Source organism: Phalacrocorax aristotelis, chromosome 1 (genome assembly GCF_949628215.1).
Source record: "Phalacrocorax aristotelis chromosome 1, bGulAri2.1, whole genome shotgun sequence".
Taxonomy (NCBI): Eukaryota; Metazoa; Chordata; class Aves; order Suliformes; family Phalacrocoracidae; genus Phalacrocorax; species Phalacrocorax aristotelis.
Genome location: NC_134276.1, coordinates 19,423,612 through 19,445,585, shown reverse-complemented (window position 1 = coordinate 19,445,585; position 21,974 = coordinate 19,423,612). Strand labels below are relative to the sequence as shown.

General features: G+C 37.5%; 1 protein-coding gene across 1 annotated transcript in view; it reads left to right on the top strand.

Annotated features, from left to right (window-relative positions):
* RDX (radixin) overlaps window positions 1-21,974 on the top strand; it is a 42,780-nt gene that overhangs the window by 6,255 nt on the left and 14,551 nt on the right. Inside the window, exons 2-5 of the mRNA XM_075082689.1 lie at window positions 1,864-1,932; window positions 12,542-12,625; window positions 17,148-17,243; window positions 20,812-21,086. Coding sequence (XP_074938790.1) covers window positions 1,921-1,932; window positions 12,542-12,625; window positions 17,148-17,243; window positions 20,812-21,086 — 467 coding nt within the window. The 5' untranslated portion in view covers window positions 1,864-1,920. The remainder of the gene's footprint in view (window positions 1-1,863; window positions 1,933-12,541; window positions 12,626-17,147; window positions 17,244-20,811; window positions 21,087-21,974) is intronic.

Here is a 21,974-nt window from a genome sequence, read left to right as displayed (position 1 = left end):
AAAAAGGTGAACACAGGGGCTACTACAGCTTAGAATCCTGCTTACTGTTAGCAGATATTACAGCCAAGCTTGTTTTGCTTTTTACCGCTCTCCTGAATTTTTCTGAGGAGTACATTAGGGAAAGGAGGGGAGAAGAAGGGGCAATCTCTTTTGTGAACTGGAAATGTGCTGTTGAATTTTATCAGAAGTCAGTGTTGTGAGGACCCAAACAAACCTTCCTGCCCTTTCCTGTGTTCCTCTCCCAGCAACCTTTTTTGGTTTAAACGAAAAAAGGAAGGTGTAATTTCAGAAAACTGTATTTTTCAAGAATAGATTGAACGATATCTTAGAGTAGTAGTCTGTCTGATACCATCCAATACTTTAGATGATCTTCTGTAATTAAAAAAAAAATCTACTGGAATGTAATTGTCTTATGCTGGGCAAATGTAGTATTATACCTTTATAGTTGTACTACATTAATCATGTCATAATAAATACAACTTAAAGATACTGTTTTAATTTTTTCAGGCTGATTTTTCATTAAACAAAATTTGCTCCATATCTGCATTGTACCATTAGATCTCTCTTTCTGTAATCTTTAGTCTTAATGTTCATTTTTCTTTACCAGCACACAGAAGTGAGGCTGCTTAAATTCTGTTTTCTTCTTTTATCTCTTTTTCCATTCCCTCTTTTCAAACTTATCTCTACAGATTAGAAAAAAATAAAATGGAAATACTAGTGTACCTTAGGCTGCTGTGCAAATGTTTCTAATATTTGTTGTCTTTTTCATTGCCAAGAAGCAAGGACAAATAACTTCTTTTGTAAATATATACAATACTTTATATTTGCATTTTTGTTTATGGATGAGAAATCATTTATACAAAAGCAAACCTTTAGTAAACATTTTGGTTTTCTCATATATTTTTTTCAAAGCGCTTCTGAAAATTTTATTCATCTGATGCAGTCATGGAGTTATAATACTGGAGTCTTGGATTATTTGGAGTAGTATGTCACTTTTGTTAGTATAACAGTAATTCCAGTTAATATTATTTTTGAAGGCAATGCCACCTTTGCTGCTCTTTGCAGACCAGCAGCAGGACTGATTCATGAATTACTTTAGAAAGAATAAGCAGCTAGTCACCTTCTTGCACACTTCTGAGTTAGAATGAGTTAGAAGGAGGCAGGATGCTATCTACCAATAACATCGCAAGGGTATTTGTTTGAAAGCATAAAATCTTTTTTGGAAGAGAGCGCAGCAGTGAATACTTTCATTGCTGTGTAGACATAACTAGCAGCCTTCCTGCTTGAAGCAGAGCAGATTTTCTTCCTTTTTGTACTGTGATGGTGTACTTGCATTTTTCTTCATTTGGGAAAAAATGACAGTATTGTTCCTTCACTGAGAGAAATGGAAGCTTTTATAGACATGAAATACAATTTTGATGCTTTAAAATTGTTAGTTTTTTTCCTTTGTTTTCATGATGTTTTAAGTTTGACTAGAGCTGACAGATTAACCTACAGCTTTGGAGTCCCTTGTACAAATTTTATCTCCTCACAAATAATTTTAAAGGTTTTTAATACTAGATGATGTCTGATACCAAAATTTTGAAAAAGAATTTGTAGCACTTGGGGAACTGTTGTCTCTTTATTCTGACATTAGTGGATTATTATTGCACAAAAGCTTGAAAGGAGGTTACTGCTTGGAGAGCTGTAGATTTTGGTACTGGCTAACTTAGTTGCTTTTTATTTGTTATCTACTGAAAAGTGTATTTTGTACATGTAAAGCATCTGTTCATCTGCTTTGGAATTTGTACTATTTGCTGTGATCTAAATTAACTCTGTTTATGATTTATTTTAAAATAACCCTTTTAATTTTGTTTTTGACAGAAGGGGACAAAGTTTGTAAAGACATAAGTGGACAAGGGACTGAAGAAAACAAGAAAAATGCCGAAGCCAGTAAGTAGCTGTTGTCATCTTACTTTAGATGAGCTTGCTCATCTAAAATATAACAGTGCTTTCACATTTTATAGTGGTGATCTTGTAACAGCTCTAGTTGTTTTGACTGCTGTTTCTAGACTTCATAAGATCTGATAATGTACAGTTGGTGTTGAGATAATTTAATACCAGTATGTGGAAAAAGATAAAGAAAGCTTGGTACTGCAGGTTGCATGGAGCAGACTTGGAGATGGGGGCATTACATATAAACTACAATGAACTTACTGCCCATTTGGCAGGCAGGAGGAATGACTTTTCAGGAATTGTTGACTTTGAGATGAGATGACATACGGTGGTTAATGGAGGCATAATTTGAGCCTGACTTGACACCTGTGAGCATCAGTGGAAGGATTTGCTGCAGGATTTGGCAGGGGAAGACAGAACACGTGTAAAGTGCCTGCAAGTTAGGTGGCAGTTTTACCATGGTAGAGGGTATAACCTGGAAGGGGAGTGTTGAAAGGAGGAAGTAAGCAATGTTTGTCTCACTTCAGCTGAGATAAGGGTTCATCCACTTTCTATGGAGGGGATAAAAAAAAAAAATCCATCTTTTGTTTCAATAATAGCTCTACAGTTCTTTGAGGAGATAATTTTTCAGCAGCTTGATTCTTTTTCTGTTGATATAATATTGGTTGCTTAGGATTTCCTCTTGCATGTGTTAAATGACTTCTGGTTCTCTCTTCCCCTTGTATCCAGTGAGCAGTGTTCAGAAAGGGAACTGAATTGTCAGGGGAAATTATTTGTATTTAACTTAATTGGTTTATGTAGTAGCCTTAGGCTTTCTTTGTTTACTGATGTTTCATTTAGGTAGTAGATAAGGAGCAGGGCAGATCTATTGCTAAGAATAAATACGTTGGTGTGCATGTGTGTACACATATGCATACCTATACATAGATGTACAAAAGGTTTTCGCTATTAATCAGGAATTACCAGTATAAACAGCCTGTATTACACACCAGTATTCGGAACTGGTACAGTTTAATGAATAATGTGACCTTGGGACTGTTCAAGTGCTAGTAGTTCTGTTCTGAGCTTTGCTGTTGGTCTACTGACCAGCTGGCCATACCATATTGCTTCTGTAATTCCTTTTTTCCCCCAGATGTGGATTGGGGCAATATCTTAGCACTTTCTGAAGTTGGAAGTAGTTATTCATATCCTGCCCCCTTCTTACAGAAAGCTGTACTACTAAGGGCAGGAAAATGAATTAGAAGCATGCTGTTTTCTGACCTTTTTGAGTCCTGGCTATAATAATCGAGTAGTGCCTTTGATAGAGCTGCTCAGCTGGAAAACTGTATTTTAAGAATAAGACAAAAAGTCACTGTGAGCCCATGTGGTTCCTGAGGCCCCTGACTTCATGCAGCTACAGAGCAATGAAGTTGCAGAAGTGATGACTAGAAAAAAAGACAGCGTTAGTAAAGCTACTTCTTTTTAAATTCTGGGATTGGAACCATTGAATTTGGGCAGGCAGGGTTTCCTTTATTTTAAGGACCTGAGAAAATCATAGGAAATACTGTTTTAGGGTTGTTCACAAGAAAAGCAATATCCTTAGAACAGAGATTGCAGAGGTGTTGGAAGAGCTCACAATCCACCCTAGGAATGGAAATCAGCTACCAGATCTTAGGAAAGAAGCTGGACTTATGCCAAAGATGAGGTAATTTTTTTTCCTTCTATGAGGGACTTTTTATATAAAGACGACTCGTATGCTGGGATGTTCTTGTATATCTCCTGACTACGTAGGAGTGTGTGAGATCTTAGAAGGAAGCCAAGTGAAAGGAGCCATTAAGAAATGAAATTAAATTGATTGCTTTTCTCAAAAAATGTCATATGGATTTCTTCCTGTAAACTACAGGTTTGCTATGATTATAATTGGCAATCAGTGAATCGAGAAGTAACACACATGCTGAAGATAAAGTAATTTTCTTAATAAAAATGAAACCTCAGATTTTGCTCTGGTTGCTTCTTAAATGGTAGATAGCTTTGGAGCTTTTCCCCCTGCTTTGTTTGGGTGTCGTGTCCCCTCCCCCCCCTTCTTTGGAGACTGTAAGAGCCTCATCATTAGTTATGTTTAATGAATCTGACATTGTTCTTTGAAGAGTCTTGCTGTTCTGCTGCAGTTTGATAGTACTGGTCTGTAGAAGGTCTCTTGCTCTGGACATTCACTGCAGCTATTACCAGTTGTCTTTAAAGACAATGCACAATAACCAAAAGTACTTCAAGTCAGGAAACTATTTATGCTTCAACTCCTTGTTTTTTATTTTTGACAGCTGTTGCAGTAAGACTGCCAGTGTTCTGTAGTTTCATTATTGGAGGTCTTTTAATCTGAAAACTAATGAAATAAGGAAACCCAGTTAACATACTGGTGAGAATTTTAACAGTGTTATTTTATAGCTCTCTTCACTGTATTACTGCGAGCTCTTCAGGTGTGTGTATATATATATATACATACACACACATATTTTTCCCCCCCAGATTCTGCTGTAATGATCCAATAGATAGTTTTCAGAAAATCTGGTTGTCTTGTAAATACGTGAGCCAGTGCGGTACAACTATAAGTAAATTCCCTTCACGTTTTTGGAATAAGGTGGTGGGTTTTTTTGTTATGCATAACAAATAATTAAGTGGTTTGAACTAAATCAGTAAACACTGCATCACAGAAGAACTAATGGAATAGATTTTGGTTTCACTTTTTGCTTTCACATTGAAAAGTTATGTAGTATTCCAGACAAAATTAAGAAACTTAAAATCTTGGGTCTTGGCACAGATAAATTTTAAGCAAAGATCTTTCACTTTTCCTGGAAGCGTCAGTCTGAAATAAGGTGCATGTCCCTGTGAATGATCTTCTTGTACATGGTAGTAAAAGGTCATTGTTGTTATGTTTGGGATTTTATCTCTTGGACACTACTAGGTTAAATAGCTTGAGTGAAAAGGCTGTTTTGAAAAAGTGCCTTTAATATATGGCCCTGAGATATTAAGGTAGTATGTGCCTGGAAAATATACATTATTGAAACATTTTTGTGTCAGATTGCTGCAATAGAAAAGTCTGTTCACTTTGGCTGTGTTTGTAACAAATTGGCTTCGCATTCTTTCAAGCAGTTCACTCAGCATCTCCTCTACTTTTAAAACAGAATAGTTCTGGCACTCAATATTCTAATTTCTGCATAGCAGTGCAAAATTAAGTTTCATTTAGCTTCTGTTGTCATCATGTAAAAAAATTGGTGGCGACTTTGTTTAATTAGGTCTTTGCTGCTGAAATAAAAATTGGAGCTCTTAATAGGACTGTTTTCAGTATGTTTAGTTCTGTGCTTACTGAAGAACAGAATATTTGTTGAATGTTATTTTCAGTGCTTTCTTCCTAAAAGAACAAAATGTTTCTCAGCTGTATGCCATTCTTCCAGATCTTTACCCAAAATAGAAACATGGAAACTAAAATTAGGCATTATTATTTACATAACTTAATCATCTCATAGGCGAAGAAGATTAGGTTTAATTGACTGAAATATTAGTTGCATTTATAGGGTGTAAGAGGAGTTAAAATTATCAGCTGGTTTTACTGATAGTTTGCAGCATTTTTGTACAAGACCACAAGGCATGAAAGAGAGCATTACGCTGGTAATAACGGGTAGATGTCAAAGCTTAAGATTAAAAAATAATTCTTTTTTTACATATCAGCATTTTATGATATGTATTCGGAGTGGGTTAGATATCAGAGTCTGGAATAATATGTATGTTGAAAATTTGAATTAATATTTACAAGATCAAGTTAATTTCTGTAAAATGGTTGAATGAAACAGTGTATGAATTATTTTTTGACTAGAGTGTTGTTTTACAGGAAAATCTTTGAGATGTGTAGTGCGGTATTTGAATTATGGTTTGAATATATGATTTATTTCTGCAGCATAAATAGACAACTGATGTCAGTCTGGAGGACTGCTTTCTCTTGATTTGTCTATTAGTGAAATCTATCTGCCATTATTGTCTAGCCTTCTGTTCCTAATGCTGTTTAATCCTTCCCTTTTTGCCTTATCTTAATTAATTTTTCTCTTACATCTCTTCCGATGTCTGCTTTGAGGTTGGCGTGGAGAGTGTGCTGTGTGTATTTGTACAGTGTGTAAAGCAGTGAGACCAATATACTGCTGTTCCTTAACACAAATAATTTAATATGCCAGCTTGATATAGTACTTGGATGAACTAGTGTGAAGAAACCTTTTTGCTATATGCAATTTTCTTATAAGTAAGAATAGTACTGGTTTCTGTGGCTTTTACATATGCCTAATTCATATTGCATTATTAAAACAAAGCAAAACCACTAGAAACCTTTTTAATGTAATTTTAAATGGCTTTCTTACTAAACATTGGTACCTACTCAGTTTTGGGCTTCCTCATGAAAGCTGGAGTGCCATCACTAATATCTGTGAATAATGGCTGAAGTACAGTAATAGGAAGTATTAGGCTATTAAGCTAACAATCAGATTTTGTGCATATTCTAGGGAGTGTATCTGTGTTTGAGGAGAGATCCAGAGGTTAATGTGTGACTGTGTAATGGCCCATTAAATTGTGGTGTGTTGAAGTTAGATCCTGCAGGGAAGTGTAGAAATATTTTTTTAAGTCCTTAAAGCAGTGAAAGAATACAACAAAAATATAATTCCCATAGCAAAAGTGTGCACATGGATGTTTATTATTCTAGGTATGTTAATTGACTATACTCTTTATTGGTTTGGATAAATTCTTTCATAGATAAATTGCTTGTGATTGTGGATTTTGTGGGGGTTTTTGGGTTGGTTTTTTTTTTTAGGTATATTTGCCGCACTACTTTGAGCTGTGGCAAATGTCCTTGTAACCCGTGAGCAACATTTGTTATCAAAACATTGGTTGATCCCTTCACAAAGAATAATCAATATGTATGTATGTGTTCCTCCCTTTCCCTTGACTGTGTTTAAACATTCTGAAGCAAGTCAATCTCTTCACTATGAGGGTGGTGAGGCACTGGAACAGGTTGCCTGGAGAAGCTGTAGATGCCTCATTCCTGGAAGTGTTCAAGACCAGGTTGGATGGGGCTTTGAGTAACCTGGTCTAGTGGAAGTTGCCCCTGCCCACGGCAGGGGGGTTGGAACTAGATGATATTTAAGGTTACTTCCAACCCAAACCATTCTGTGAAGTCTGTTAAAATATAGATAAAATCAAACTGCTAGTTCTGATGCCAAGGACAAACTTGAAAAGTGGACCCGTGTGAACGTCATGAGGTTCAACAAGACCGAGTGCGAAGTCCTGACGCTGGGTTGTGGCAGCCCTTTGTGTCAATACAGGCTGGGGGATGAAGGGATTGAGAGCAGCCCTGCAGAGAAGGACTTGGGGGTACTGGTGGATGAAAACCTGGACATGGGCCAGCAATGTGCGCTCTCAGCCGAGAAAGCCAACCATATTGAAAGAAGCGTGGCCAGCAGGTCGAGGGAGGTGATTCTGCCCCTCTACTCTGCTCTGGTGAGACCCCACCTGGAGTGCTGCATCCAGCTCTGGAGCCCTCAGCACAGGAATGGCATGGACCTGTTAGAGTGGGTGCAGAGGAGGGCCACAGAAATGATCAGGGGGATAGGACACCTCTCCTACAAAGAAAGGCTGAGAGAGTTGGGGTTGTTCAGCCTGGAGGAGAGAAGGCTCCAGGGAGACCTTATTGTGGCCTTTCAGTATGTAAAGGGGGCTTATAAGAAAGATGGGGACAGAATTTTTAGTAAGGCCTGTTGTGATAGGACAAGGGGTGATGGTTTTAAACTACAGGAGGCTAGATTTAGACTAGGTAGAAGGAAGGCATTTTTTACAATGATGGTGGTAAAACACTGGCACAGGCTGCCCAGAGAGGTGGTAGATGCCCCATCCCTGGAAACATTGAAGGCCAGGTTGGAGGGGCTCTGAGCAACCTGATCTAGTAGTTGATGTCCCTGTTCATTGCGGGAGGGTTGGACTAGATGACCTCTAAAGGTCCCTTCCAACCCAAACCATTTTATGATTCTATAAGGTGAAGGCAACTGTCATAATGCAAGTGTTTTAAAGCATTATTATTTGGGAAAGTTTATTACATATAGATTAAAACAATATGCATGTGTACCAGATATTGAGATATTGAGACAAAGCAGTTTTGTCAGAAATAAGGAAAAACTATACTTTCTGTAGCCATTTTTTTCCAAATGTCTGGTGATCCTCTTATGGTGAAAGGTTTCTGTCACTCACTACTTGTTTATATTGTTCAGTATAGACAAATAAGCATAGCTAAATAATCACTTTAAAAGCTGTGAGGTAGGTATTGGTATTCAAAACAGAGATTTGGTGCTCTAAAATACAGCTTTGCAGTAGTGTTTTCCTAGATGTCCAGCAGACTTTTTTCTATGCTATGCTAAACCTCATTGTGTTCTTTATTCTTTATTCCCTCTTACAGCAACTTTATTTATAAAATGCACTCTTAAAGGTAGTCAGGTGAAGAAGACTCTTCTCTGTCTTAGAGGTGTTTTTTTTTTAATTAAAATAACTCATTAACCTGCCCTGTTGTCTCTTCCATTATGGCCTTTTAAATACAGCCTGTGCTTGTCTAGATGCTTGGCTTGTGTAACTTAACATGTAGTTGCATAAAGGCAATATATTCAGGATATATTGCCAGAAAGAGGCAAACCCTAAAGGTGTTCACATTTTGCCTATGGGTTGTGGGTTTTTTTGTGTGTGGTATTTTTTTTCTTTCTTTTTTTTTTAAATGCCACCTTCTTCGCAGGATGAGAGTACACTCTTGTCCTAGCTTTACAGGATGAACATCAATATAGTCATATATCTAAAGCGGGAGCTGAGAAGCTGTCATATATCCTCTGCATTGAAACTGCATATAGCTCCATGGGTTGAGTGTTGGAAGCGTTGGAGTTTTTTGGTTGTTTGGGGTTCTTTTGTACAATGTGTACATTGTAGTAGTGTAAATCAGTGATTTCTGGGTCTGGATATAAGAGGGCTGGTCTAGGAGTGCTGTATTGCCAGGTGTCAATTCTGTCTGTCATAACGGAGCTGCCATTCAGGTAAGACGTCGCCTGATCTGTGGAGGAGACTGGGAGGATTTCGCGCCACGTGGACCTTGCCAGAGGATTCCTAAAGTCTAAGTTACCCAGTTACTAAGCCTACAGTAGTATTTTTAAGTATTTCCCAGACATGATCAGCATGATATTTTAGTATTTAGTATTTTCATAGAGATCTCTAGGTCAGTAATAAGTGATACAAATTATTAAATCATGGCACCAAAAATAACATTTGCATATAGCCACTTTTTAACCTTTAAAAAAAAAAAAGTTTGCTCAGGCATACTTCTGTGAATTGCAGAACCACCTAGAGAATTTCTTGATTACTTTACCCGAGTAGGATCCTTAAGGCATCTACTTAGAGTTCAGTCAAAATTATATATCAATATACCCAAAGAGACTTGTTGCAGCTCTTACCCTGGGCCTGCGCACAGCGGAACAGGGTTTGTCTCACGACTGAGCAGCTGACATAAATGGCTAAGTCTTGTCTAGTGCTTTGTCATAGTTTCTGAATCGTGAAGGAAGATGTGTAATCGTGGTGAGAGCAAGATTGCAAAGCAGGCGTTAAATGGGTCTTGTGGTATGAGTAGTGGTAACCTTCCGACACTTGCTACAGGAAACCTTAATCCATTTCCCTTGTCACTGTTGCAAGAGCTCCTTCCTGTTTCCCTATTCATGTGGTAAAGTCGGTTCAGAGTAATTATGTTCAGATTAGTGTGTGTCTTCGTAATTTGTGGTTTAGATAATTTCCCCGTCACCAATGTCGCATTAGGAGAGTTGCTTCAAAGTAGCTGGATACCCAACAGCAGGTTACGTGTGACAGTCCACTGCTGAATTTCCTGGGCCTTCTTTCTCTGCCCACGTTTTCTCATTTCCCTGCCTTATTTATAATGTGGAAACCTCCCCATGACTATTCCTAATGTAGTTGGTTAGCTTTATTTTACAGACCATGCAAGTGATACCAGAGGTTTGATTTTGTTGAGAGCGTGCTGTGTGATCGAGGTTTGGATTAGATAAGTAAGCCTTCTGCACTCAATCTTAGGTTTTTCCAAAAGTAGCCTTCTCATTTTCCATGCCCAGAAATAACTGAAGCTGTGAAACAATGTTTTAAGGTTGTAAAAGTTCAGTGTTTGTATGCCAAAAATCTAAGTCAGTCCAAATATCTTCACCAGGAAGAAGAATAAGTGTAGTGATACCTTTGTAAGTGTCTTCTTAAATAACCCATATCATAAAAGGTAACACTTTAATATTGCTATCATTTAATTTGCAACTTTCTTAGTAGAACTGAAAGTGTAAATATTCATTAGCAGTTGGGTGATCTGTTAAGCAGAAGTACAAAGTAAAAGAAAATCGCTGTAGGCTTAAGCAGTTACTGTAGTGCATATAAGTGACCAGATCACTCCTAATGTGTACTTGTACCTCTATCGCAGATCTAGCAGCTGTGTTCTGTTACAGCACTCTGCTTTTATTTGAGGCAGTAACATCCAGAAGCGAACAGAATTTACAGGCTGTGTGTTGGGTTTGCCTCTGCATCACATCTATTATTTTACTGTTTGAGTGTTTTGGTCCTCATGAGGGATATAGACTTACAGGTAGTAATTCTTGCATTTGTAGATGATTATATTTGTCACAAGGGTATTTACGTAAGAAGTTTCTGCTGCCAGTCTAAAAAGTCTGCTGCAATTAGCTGAACTTGCTGTGCTTCCTAGATATTCTGTGATGCTCCTTGATTTGGCAATGCTGCGGTTACATAACAGACTGCTTTGGCATTTAATAAAGTTACATTTTAGCCTTATCCCTTCTAACTTGCGTACTTGTAGCTGCCTTAAAGCTGGCTTCACTTTTAAAATTGAAAAACTGCTTTAAAAAAATAACTTACTGTAATTAAGGGCAGCCCTCCACACTTAAAACAGTACAACAGGCAGTGAGTTAGACTGACCATTTAAAATGGGTTGTTCTGTTAGAGAATAAGCACATTTTTTTCTTTTGAAATGGACAGAGTGAGAGAATCTACAGAAAACACCTCTTTTCCCTCCTCCTGACACACACCCTCTAATTTTTTTTCTTCTTTTTGCAATAAAAGTTTACTACCTTTTATTCCAAAGCCTTCAACTCTTGTTCTTTATCAGTGTTCACACACAAAAAAGTTTACCAACCCCCTGCTGTCTTCCTTATTTGCAGGTCTATAACCTAGAGGTCCTCAGACTCTCTCTGCTCTGTCTTGTGTATCCAGCTCATGCCCAAAGTTGTTTACGTCAACACTAAAGAAAGGAGTAAACAAGCTTAATCTGTTGTACAGGAACTAACCCTCTATCCAGTTTTCTTTTTTGCGCCTTAGATCTCACTTCTGTGTTCTGCCTTGGGGAGACTTCTCTGGACTTTCACTTTTCAAAGTATTCCACCTGGTGGCAAAATTAGGGAAATGGTTAATGGAAATTGTTTACACAGGCATAGATCAAGTAGTTTAAGAACCTGTAATACAAGTAATAATTTATTCCTGTTCCATATTTTATAGTAGAGAGAGAAATTAGAATATATCTGTGTACCTTAAATGTAAGTTTCATGTTTCTGGTTTTTGCATTTATAGCAAAGCAGATTTGAGCTTTAACACTTTATATTCATATTCACTAAGGATTAATACAATGTGATACCCTGGAAGTAGGAATGGAGGATCATTTTAACAGTGAGAAGACAGTACTGTACATTTAGTGTATTGTTCTGTTTAATGAAAATTCTTATTTCTGTGTGTACCAGTTGAAGAAAAATTGGAACAGGCTGTTGTACTTCCAAGTAAGCTAGGCATCCAGATGTCTCCTGGAATATTTGACTGCCTGTTTTAGAACAAATAAAACCAGTGACTGCCAGGAATCATCAGGAAAATGGTCCTCTATTTCAGGAGAAAGTAGTAGCTCATTGAATAGTGGTGGTTTTTCAGTCTTGTAGTAAGGGAATTGAATGGGATCAGTATTAAGGGGAACTAACTAATGTAGTTCCTCCTTCCATTGAAAAATCTGCTATTTGTCCTTAGACCTACAGTTGCTAGTCCTATAAACTTTAAGACCACTGAACCTCTTAATTTTAGAAATGGCAGGGCAGGAGGCTGCTTTCTTTTTATATTGCCAAGTATAAATACCTTAAAATGATAATGTATATGATGAGGAACTTTTTCTTTTGCACATGTTTGGGAAGCCCACTGAGAGATAGTGCCCAGTAGCTGCGTGTCCTGGTGTCCTTTGAGTGTTCAGTAGTCACATCAGCTATCCCATTAAATTGATTTTGAACTTTGCTTCCTGGCTTGACCTTCAAACCTAGCGTTAAATATTATCCTGAATATGCTTTTATACTAAAAAAAGATGAGATGTTTTCAGATTCAAATTTTCCATTTTTATATCTACTGTATTCTGTGTGTATACAAGACCATTAAAATTGTTGATTTTACTTACCATATATTGTTTCTTACAGGCTAATCACAGTATATAGAAGAATTACACTGTTACAGTATCATTAAAATATTTCTTTATTTTCTGTAGATCAATGTCAGAGTAACCACAATGGATGCAGAATTGGAATTTGCCATCCAGCCCAATACAACAGGCAAGCAACTCTTTGATCAGGTAACTTATGTGTGTGTCTGTGTATGTATGTGTACAAACACATAAAGCTATTGCGGGTAATAACAGTGAGGCTTCAGCTGAATCATTCATTCACATTCTTACTTGATAGTGTGTCTGTCATACACCAGTCAAATGGGCTAAATGAATGATTTCTTAAAAAGGGTTGTTCTCACATTAATTTCATGTGATGTTAGCCATCAGAATCTTGAAACAATTTTTTTGACCTAGATTGTGGAGCATTCTAGAAAATGTAAAGAACAGAAGCATGTCAGCATGTAATTTCCTTTTTCCTTGAGAAACCAATAAATGCGTATTATCTAGATCCAAGATGTATGCATTTAGTTAAAAATGCAGAAATATTTGAAATTACTTTACAAAAACAGTTTAACTATATCAAGAATTATGTCTAGTAGAACTGTCATTTCTGTCCACTTCACTATAGGTGCTTCAAATATGTAAGGACGGGTATTAAGAGAAAGTAACACATGGAAAGAGTTCTTTAAGAGCTCTTAAACTTTCAATTGACCTATAAGAGTCAATTAAAAGTCTTAGTATATAAGTCGAAAGGAGAATGTTTGTTTTGTAACACTGAGCTGTTTCTTTTAGAGGAGAGAAATTTTATTTGCAATTCTTGTTTGAAATGACTGTCTGACTCTTAACATTTCTACCCATGCCCCTTTCTCTAACATTAGTAAGCAGTATGTCTTCAGCCTCTATGTAGGCATAGATTTTGTGACTCTTAAAGACTTCTTGAAGAAAGGGGCTGTCCTGCTTTTTGTCCAACACCACCATCAAAGAAAAAGCATGGTGTTCTGTGGCACAGAAGCTTCAAGTTGTTGCTTGTCTTCTGCCAACCTTTGCTATCTTCTGCCATGCAGTATTGGGTGGGGTGACATTCTGCTGTGTAACGTCTTATGCCCAGGTAATCAGGTTCATCCAAATTGGGGCATTCACAAACAGGGAACAAAGATAGAGCTCTGAATTCTTCCTCGTGCTCTCTTCAGCTTTGTTCTTCAGTTCATTGTGGCGCTTTTAACATCTCACCGGCTCTTACAACCATCTTCTAGAAGTTTAAACTGAAAAATTGTTAGGTCAAGCAAAATGAACCAGCATAGTTGTGTGTGAGGAGAGAAGCATTTTCAGCCTGATCTTAAATTCATATGTGAGTTCCACAGAGTAACATCAAGAGCGGAACTGTATTGCAAAACCAGCATGAAATTTTCAGATAAAAGTTATGCTCTTTCTCAATAGAAAGATAATTGAATAGCACTGTTAGTGAGAGGATAGGTCTTCAAGGTTTATGCAGAATGGTGGATGTGGCAGTAGAATTGTTAGTTATTATTTGCAGAAAATAACCTCTCCATAAATTTAGCTGTTGTCTAGTGCTCCTCTACTTTTTTTTGTGAACAACTTGTCCTTTTTTCAGTCAATGGTTCTTTTGAGCTTTTAATTGGTGTTTTCTGGAGTTGTTGATTTGTTTCCTATTCCGTGTCTGTGTTCATCATCTTCATCTGCTAGCAGACAAGAATTCAGCATTTGGCATCTGTGGCTTTCTCTTTTCTCTTCCATTGTGAAACTCAACATAGTTCTTATTTATTTCACAACTCCTTTTTAATTAATTGCTCATATTTCAGAAGGTGTCTTAACATTTATTGCTAGTCCTTCTGTCTATCCTGTCAGTGGTCAGAATGGGCAAGAGGGGATCTGTCCTCCTTTAGTGAACCGATTTAGCATTTGTAACTTTCCTAGGAGAGGAAGAACCCTGTGCTGGGTAAGTTTCCACACACTGTTGGTAATAATGGGGGTTGTTTTGTTTTGTTGTTTTCAATAAGGTGCTAGCACTGAGTGTCAGCACCTCTGGTTTACTGTTGCTGTTCAGAAATAATGGGAGGGTTGCCTCCTTTATTTCAAGTTATACCCCGCTGTCCTTTCCAGATTTCAGAAGCCTCCCTTATGAACTTTTGGAAGCTGACTCAATGAAATTCCTGCTAGGTCGTCTTTATGTGTATGTTTTGATTTGCCAAAACATGTCTATTGTTCTGGTTGCTTTTCTTCTCTCTAAAATGTTTTTATTGCCCATTAGTAGTCAAGTTATAGGATGTCATGGTAGATATATCTGTTTTACAGTTGTAATGAAGACTTCTCTGAAGCCACTTAATGAATCTTTTCAGCCAGAGTCAAACTCCTAAGTTTCTCATTCTGTGTTTATTTTTCATATCACCTACTGCAGTGCATAAGCACTTATATTATCTTGGTATAAAGTTTCAGAATTTTTTTTTTCCTCTTTCCTTTGAGCTAAGAGGCAGTGATAGACAATGCTCTTTCCTTTTTTGTATAGTCTGAAGGAAACCAGGCTAATGTGTAAGCTGTTCTTAGTGGTGTTTGCAAGCATGTGTAACTCTGATTTGCAGTAGAGAAGTTGCCTGTATTTAAGTAATGTGCAATGTGCATCTCAGTTGAAGGGCTGCAGTTAGCAGGTGAGAGCAAAATGTTTTGACATGATCATAAGCACTTGTCTCCTTATGCCTTATGGACAGAGCTGTTGAGCATCTGCAGTTCTTGCTGACTTGTGTGGCTCAGAGCTGATCAGATACAAAGGCTCCACTTGAACAGCTGCAAATTAAAGAGCACTCTGAGTCATCTGCTAAAGCCATAAGCAGTTTGCCCAGCATCATATAGATCTGTGCCAAAAGAAGCAGCAGGTCTGAAATTTTTGTGTTGGGACACCAAATTTAATGTTATTCAGGACCATACTGGTAACATAAACTTGTTCTTAACATTCCTTATGTTCTAAAGTAAATTATATAGGAATTCTAGAGAAAATAACTGCTCACTAAAGGAATCAGGTTGGATCCATGAACATTGTCCATTCTATGCTTTGGAGCTTGAAGGTGAAATGGTAGAGGAGGAGAAAAGGTGCTCTTGAATGTTTGTTAAGTAATAATACAAATATGCAAGGCCTCAAAAGTAAGTTTGCACAGCTATCTTGTGACATTTTCTAATTTTCAAAATCTTAATTTTGCAACCCGATAGTACTACTTTAAAATGGAGGAGGATCTATGTGTAAAATTCTATTTACTTCACATGCATCTGAATACTTCCATAAAACAGCCTTCAGTAAACCAGCTTGCCAGCATGGTCCAACCTGAGAACATACGTAAGTACTGCCATACTGGATCTTTTGGAGCCAGAGTTTACAGTTATTTAATAATCTTTGCTGGACCTCTCTGATTAATTGCTTATTGAATCCATGTGTACTTTTACTATGCAAAAGACCTGTAAGATAGTTCCACCGTTTCATTATACTCTGTGTGGTAGAAGTGCTTCTTTTTGTTTGCTTTGAACCTGCTATCTAATGATTTCTGTCGATTCTCTTAATTCTTACATTATGAGAAATAATGAATAATAATTCTCTATTTTCCTTCTACATGCCATGCAAGTTTTATAGACTTATATCGTATTTTTTCTTTTCCTCATATCTCTGTAAGTAGCTTTAGTTCTCGTCTTAGTTATGTAGAAAATGTCCCATTTCACTGATCGTTCTCTTCAATGTTTCTGAAGCATTTCCAGTGCTGCAACATCTGTTTTTTAAGTTGATGTGACCAGTCCAGATGTAGTGTTAGAGATTTGGGAATACCATAGACATGTATAGTAATATAACAGCCTTATTGCTTTCTCCTTTACAATGAGAACTTTGCATAATTAAAATTTGTCTTTTAGGTACAGTATTTTGTTAAATATCACCTTTTATTGAGGTTCATCTTCCTTTTTACTGTTCATTTACAGATCTTTATGGAAGGTTTCCCACAGCAGATTTTGTCACATCAATTTCATCCTTTTTTGCAGATCACTTATGAAGTCCTGGGTGGCTTCCCTAGTGGTTACACTAAGTCTGTTGTGAGAACAGCTTGGTTTTTTCTTTCCTTCTAACTAGTATATCCATAAAAAGTCCTTCCTTCTGTTTAAGGACAGTTTTGTTCCTTTAGTAGCCTTTGGTTATAGACCTGAGCAGAAATCTTCCAGGAAATCCTTGTATAGTTTATCAGCTAGATCATCTTTATCCCTTTCATAATTAACTCTTAGAAGATCTCAAAAATATTTGAAGGAGGTGATTTGTCCTCATTACTTCATGCTTGTCCACAAGTATTATTCTTTATTATAGTTTCACCAGTTACCTTTTGTTGAAGTGGACTTACTTGTCTGTAGGTCTGCAGATCACTTCCCAGACATGCTTTCAAATATCAGGGTCCTGTTTGCTCTCTTGTATCCCTCAGGTGCTGAGTCTGATGTTTGCAGTAAGCTGTGGACTCCAGTTGGTAGTTTGGCAACACGGTGCTTGAGTTTATTTAGAACTCTGAGGTGAATGCTTTCCTGAACCTGATGTTTTGCTACTATTTTAATTCTTTTTGTTCTTCTAAAACTTGATTACATTTCAGTTTGAGGTGGTTTCTGTAGCTTGATTACCATTAAAAAAAATTCATGTTGTAGTGATTACTGATGATTATGGATCATTTATCTTTAGGTGGTGAAAACTGTTGGTCTTCGTGAAGTCTGGTTTTTTGGACTACAGTATGTGGACAGCAAGGGTTACTCAACTTGGCTGAAGCTAAATAAAAAGGTAACAATTCCCTGATATTTAGGCAAGTGTGTAGTTTGAAATATACTTTTACAAGGCTTGCTGCTTTAATGTTGTGAGATACAGCTGGCTTCAAATTTAGTAGAAAAGTTGCTTTTCATTTGATTTAAATGACAAACTACAGTGTTAAGTTTGGTTAGTTATAAAAGAATATGCAAAGCTGCATCAACATTTGATTTGAGAAGGAGACACCACTTCCTGTATTTCCAGTACCATGGTGATGCATGTGATTGTCCTGCTTTCATGGAGCAAAATAGAATAGAATAAATGTTTTATAGTTGGGACTGTGTGTGTGAAGTGTTTGAGCTTCAGGAATTTGCATGTATATAGCTATAGATCTTTAAATGAGCTACCAGTAATAGGTTCCTAAACTTCTGTTTAGGTGCCTAATAGGTAGATTGTAAGATAATTTTTGTTTTGTTTTTCCCCAGCAGTACTAAGCAACTTGTATCTCCCAGCTATTGGGAACCAGGACATTTTACTTTACATTCTATTTATGAATTTGAATGGTCACTTTTTATTTTAATATTGTCTGTCAGGTTATTAATGGCACTGTATAGAATAAAGAAAGTGTTTTGAGTTCAACTTAATACCTTTTTTATTTTCGGTATTAGGAGGTAAATTGGGAGGTTTTTAGGAGCAAGACCCATTGTCTGCATTTACATAATCTTCTCCTCTGTGGTAGATCCAGTGAGTTAAACCTGCTAACCACCAAAGCTGTCTCCTAGAATTTCATACATGTCTTGTTTCATGCGTGATAAATGTTGTAGTGCTACAAATATTTTGTTAGCCTTAATGGCTTGCCTCCAGTGGTTGGAGACTAGAGGATTTGGTGCATCATTTGCAAAAAATATAGGAGACATTGCTCTGTGAAAGTCTTGCAGACTTTCTTTAGCATGTCAAGCTGCTGGTACAGTTCAGGAGCAGCAAGGGTGTGGTAACTTCCTTAACTTTGACTAAGGCAGTTATCTATCTTTTTTTTTTTTTCTTAAAAGCTTATAACATTTGATTCTTAAATGCATTATCATAAACTGGCACTAACTTATAAGTTACTATTTAAATATTTGCAGTAAATACAGATAAGATCTGATAAATCACAGAATAGGTGTGCAAATAATGTTGGCAAGAGCACAACAGATCGTTCCATGGTGAGACTCAAGTGAAATAATGTGTATGTAAATCAGAAGCAGATAAACACTAATGAATTGTCAGTCCAGTCTTCCAAAAGGGCAAGAAGGAGGACCTGGGAAACTAGAGGCCAGTGTCACCTCCATCCCTGGGAAGGTGATGGAGCAGTTCATCCTGGAGGTCATCTCCAGGCATGTAGAGGACAAGAAGGTTATCAGAAACAGTCAACGTGGATTCACCGAGGGAAGACCGCGCTTGACCAACCTGATAGCCTTCTATGATGGCGTGACTGGCTGGGTTGATGAAGGGAGAGCAGTGGATGTTGTCTATCTTGACTTCAGTAAGGTGTTTGACACTGTCTTCCATAGCACCCTTGTAGGCAAGCTAAGGAAGCGTGGGTTGGACGAGTGGACAGTGAGGTGGACAGAGAACTGGCTCAACAACAGAGCTCAGAGGGTCATGATCAATGGAGCAGAGTCTGGATGGAGGCCTGTCACTAGCGGTGTTCCCCAGGGGTCTGTGCTGGGTCCAGTCCTGTTCAACATATTCATCAGTGACCTGGATGATGGGATAGAGTGTAACCTCAGCAAGTTTGCTGATGATACCAAGCTGGGAGGAGTGGCTGATACACCAGAAGGTTGTGCTGCCATCCAGCGAGACCTGGACAGGCTGGAGAGCTGGGCCGAGGGGAACCTCATGACATTCAGCAAGAGCAAGTGCAAGGTCCTGCACCTGGGGAGGAACAACCCCAGGCACCAGTACAGGCTGGGGCTGAACTACTGGAAAGCGTCTCTGTAGAGAAGGACCTGGGAGTGCTGGTGGACAAGAAGTTAACCCTGAGCCAGCACTGTGCCCTTGTGGCCAAGAAGGCCAACAATATCCCGGGATGCATTAAAAGGAATGTGGCCAGCAGGTGGAGGGAGGTTATCCTCCCCCTCTACTCTGCCCTAGTGAGACTACATCTGGAGTACTGTGTCCAGTTTTGGGCCCCCCAGTTTAAGAAGGATGTGGAACTGCTTGAGCAAGTCCAGCAGAGAGCTACCAAGATGATCAGGGGACTGGAGCATCTCCCTTATGAGGAAAGGCTGAGAGACTTGCATTTGTTCAGCCTGGAGAAGAGAAGACTCTGTGTGTGGGATTTAATGAATACCTATAAATATCTAAAGTGTGGGTGTCATAGACTCCTTGCAGTAGTGGCCAATGACAGGACAAGGGGCAATGGGCACAAGTCGGAACACAGGAAGTTCCACTTTAACATGAGAAAAATTTTCTTTCCTGTGCGGGTGCCAGAGCAGTGGAACAGGCTGCCCAGGGAGGCTGTGGAGTCTCCTTCCCTGGAGACATTCAAAACCTGCCTGGACATGTTCTTGTGCCCCCTGCTCTGGGTGTGCCTGCTCAAGCAGGGGGGTTGGATGAGATGATCTGCAGAGGTCTCTTCCAACCCCTGCCATTCTGTGATCCTGTGAAAAGTGAGGAAAGCTTTTAAAATTGACATCTGAAATGTTGAATATAGTACTTACACTCCCTAACATATGTGATTAAATGATTGCATTATATTTACAGTTTTTGATACTTCATACAAGTCAAGCAAACAAATGCATCATTTCATGCACAGTGAAGAAGTTCTAGAGGGAATACTAATGCACATAAAATTAAATGTGTAATAAAGAGCTTGAGGAATTGGGATGTATGAGATTTACTTCATTATGAATGTACCTTTTAACAATCATTGTATTATTTGATGTTAGAATGAGTTTAATTTTGAATGTTTTTGCTGCAGTCATAATCAGCGCTGAAAGCTGCGGCCAAATGAAATGGAAAATTATACATAAAAATGAACTTTTGTTGAAATTTGAAGTAGACACTTAAGATGACCACATCTGATCTCTTCACAGAAATCATGATTATAAGGCTTACCCATTCTAGAAAAAATCTGATTAATAGAAATATGTTTTTTGCACAGGAACAAAGCACATATATTTAATTCAATAGCTCAAAGACTTTTAAAATAATCCAACTTTACACTTACATGGAAGAAAATGTGCTGTAGTTCTTGCTGAAGAAACCTTGTTGGATCCTAATTTTTACTTCCTGCAATTCATCCTTGGATATAGTTTTGATTTTTTTTTTCATATGTATTACAACTTTTTTTTTTCCAGATCTTTGTTGTGATAAATAGAAATTCACACAAACCTACAAAAAAACTCTTACTCTTTGAGTAGTATTTCAAAATTGTCTGATTTATCCAAACTGATGTTCTTGATTCGGTGCCACATGAATATTTAGTGGGCCACAGTGAGCTTGTCAGGAAGCACTGGATTTCAGTGTAGAGGAGCTAAGGAGTTCATTACTACTGAGTTAATTATATTTAATATATCATTTAGTGCTCTTTTTATTTTTTTCCTTTATTCTTCTTTCTCAGGTAACACAGCAAGATGTAAGGAAAGAAAATCCTATGCAGTTTAAGTTCAGGGCCAAGTTTTTTCCAGAGGATGTATCTGAAGAATTAATTCAGGAAATAACTCAGAGACTTTTCTTCTTGCAAGTCAAAGAAGCAATCTTAAATGATGAAATATATTGCCCACCAGAAACTGCAGTTCTTCTGGCTTCTTATGCTGTCCAGTCCAAGTATGGAGATTACAGTAAGGAGATACATAAACTGGGCTACCTAGCCAATGACAGACTTCTCCCTCAGCGGTGAGTGAGACTGTTTCTGCATCATCTGCTGCATAGAACCTTGATTACAGCACATTTTAATTACAAAAAATATTAAGTCATAATGTGTATTTAATGGTAGCTTTCTTAAGAGTGCATGTTTTGCTAGTAAAATTTAGATCCTAATTTAGACTCTAAATAACAAAGCGTGTCAAGCATGGGTTTCTTGAGATCTGTGTCCTCTCTGATCCACAACCATCTGCACAGACTTAGTTGAACAAATTTCCAAAGTTTTCCAAAATGATCTAATGTTAATAATCTAATCAAAATACTCTAGTATAGAAGTCACTAAGATTCATTTGATACTCATTTTCTTCAGTTCTTGATTGTTTTGTACACTTAAATGATGATAATTTAGTGAAAATAGTTACAAAGTATACTGCAAATAAAGTATTTTGCAGAAAAATGCCAGTCAGGACAGAAAATTTGGAAACTAAATTGTTGCTGTTGAGTATAAACTCTTTTGTATCGGTCACTCAGCTAAGTGGTTAGGAAAAGGAAACACCAAGATTATAGTTCTGTTTCTTTATGCAACTGAAGCCATGCTCCTGGCATCTATTGCAACATGAATGTACAATGTTAGACAATTTTGTAGGTGTAGATTAATCTATACTGATGTATCATGGACAAATGTGTGCTTACTAAACATGCAACATTAATGCATCATCAAAGAAATGAGAGCCATGGAATAATTTGAGGTTTCTTCAGAAGTCATATCCTTTGTCTCTTGGTTTAAAAACTAAAAGTGGAAACTCACTTATTAGTGTAACTGAGAGCTTGAGAATTTTCTGGCAAGCAAAAAAGCATTTCAAAGGATTGTGGTGAAGTTTTGAAAGAAATATTTCTGAAAATGTTTCAGATTTTTAAAAA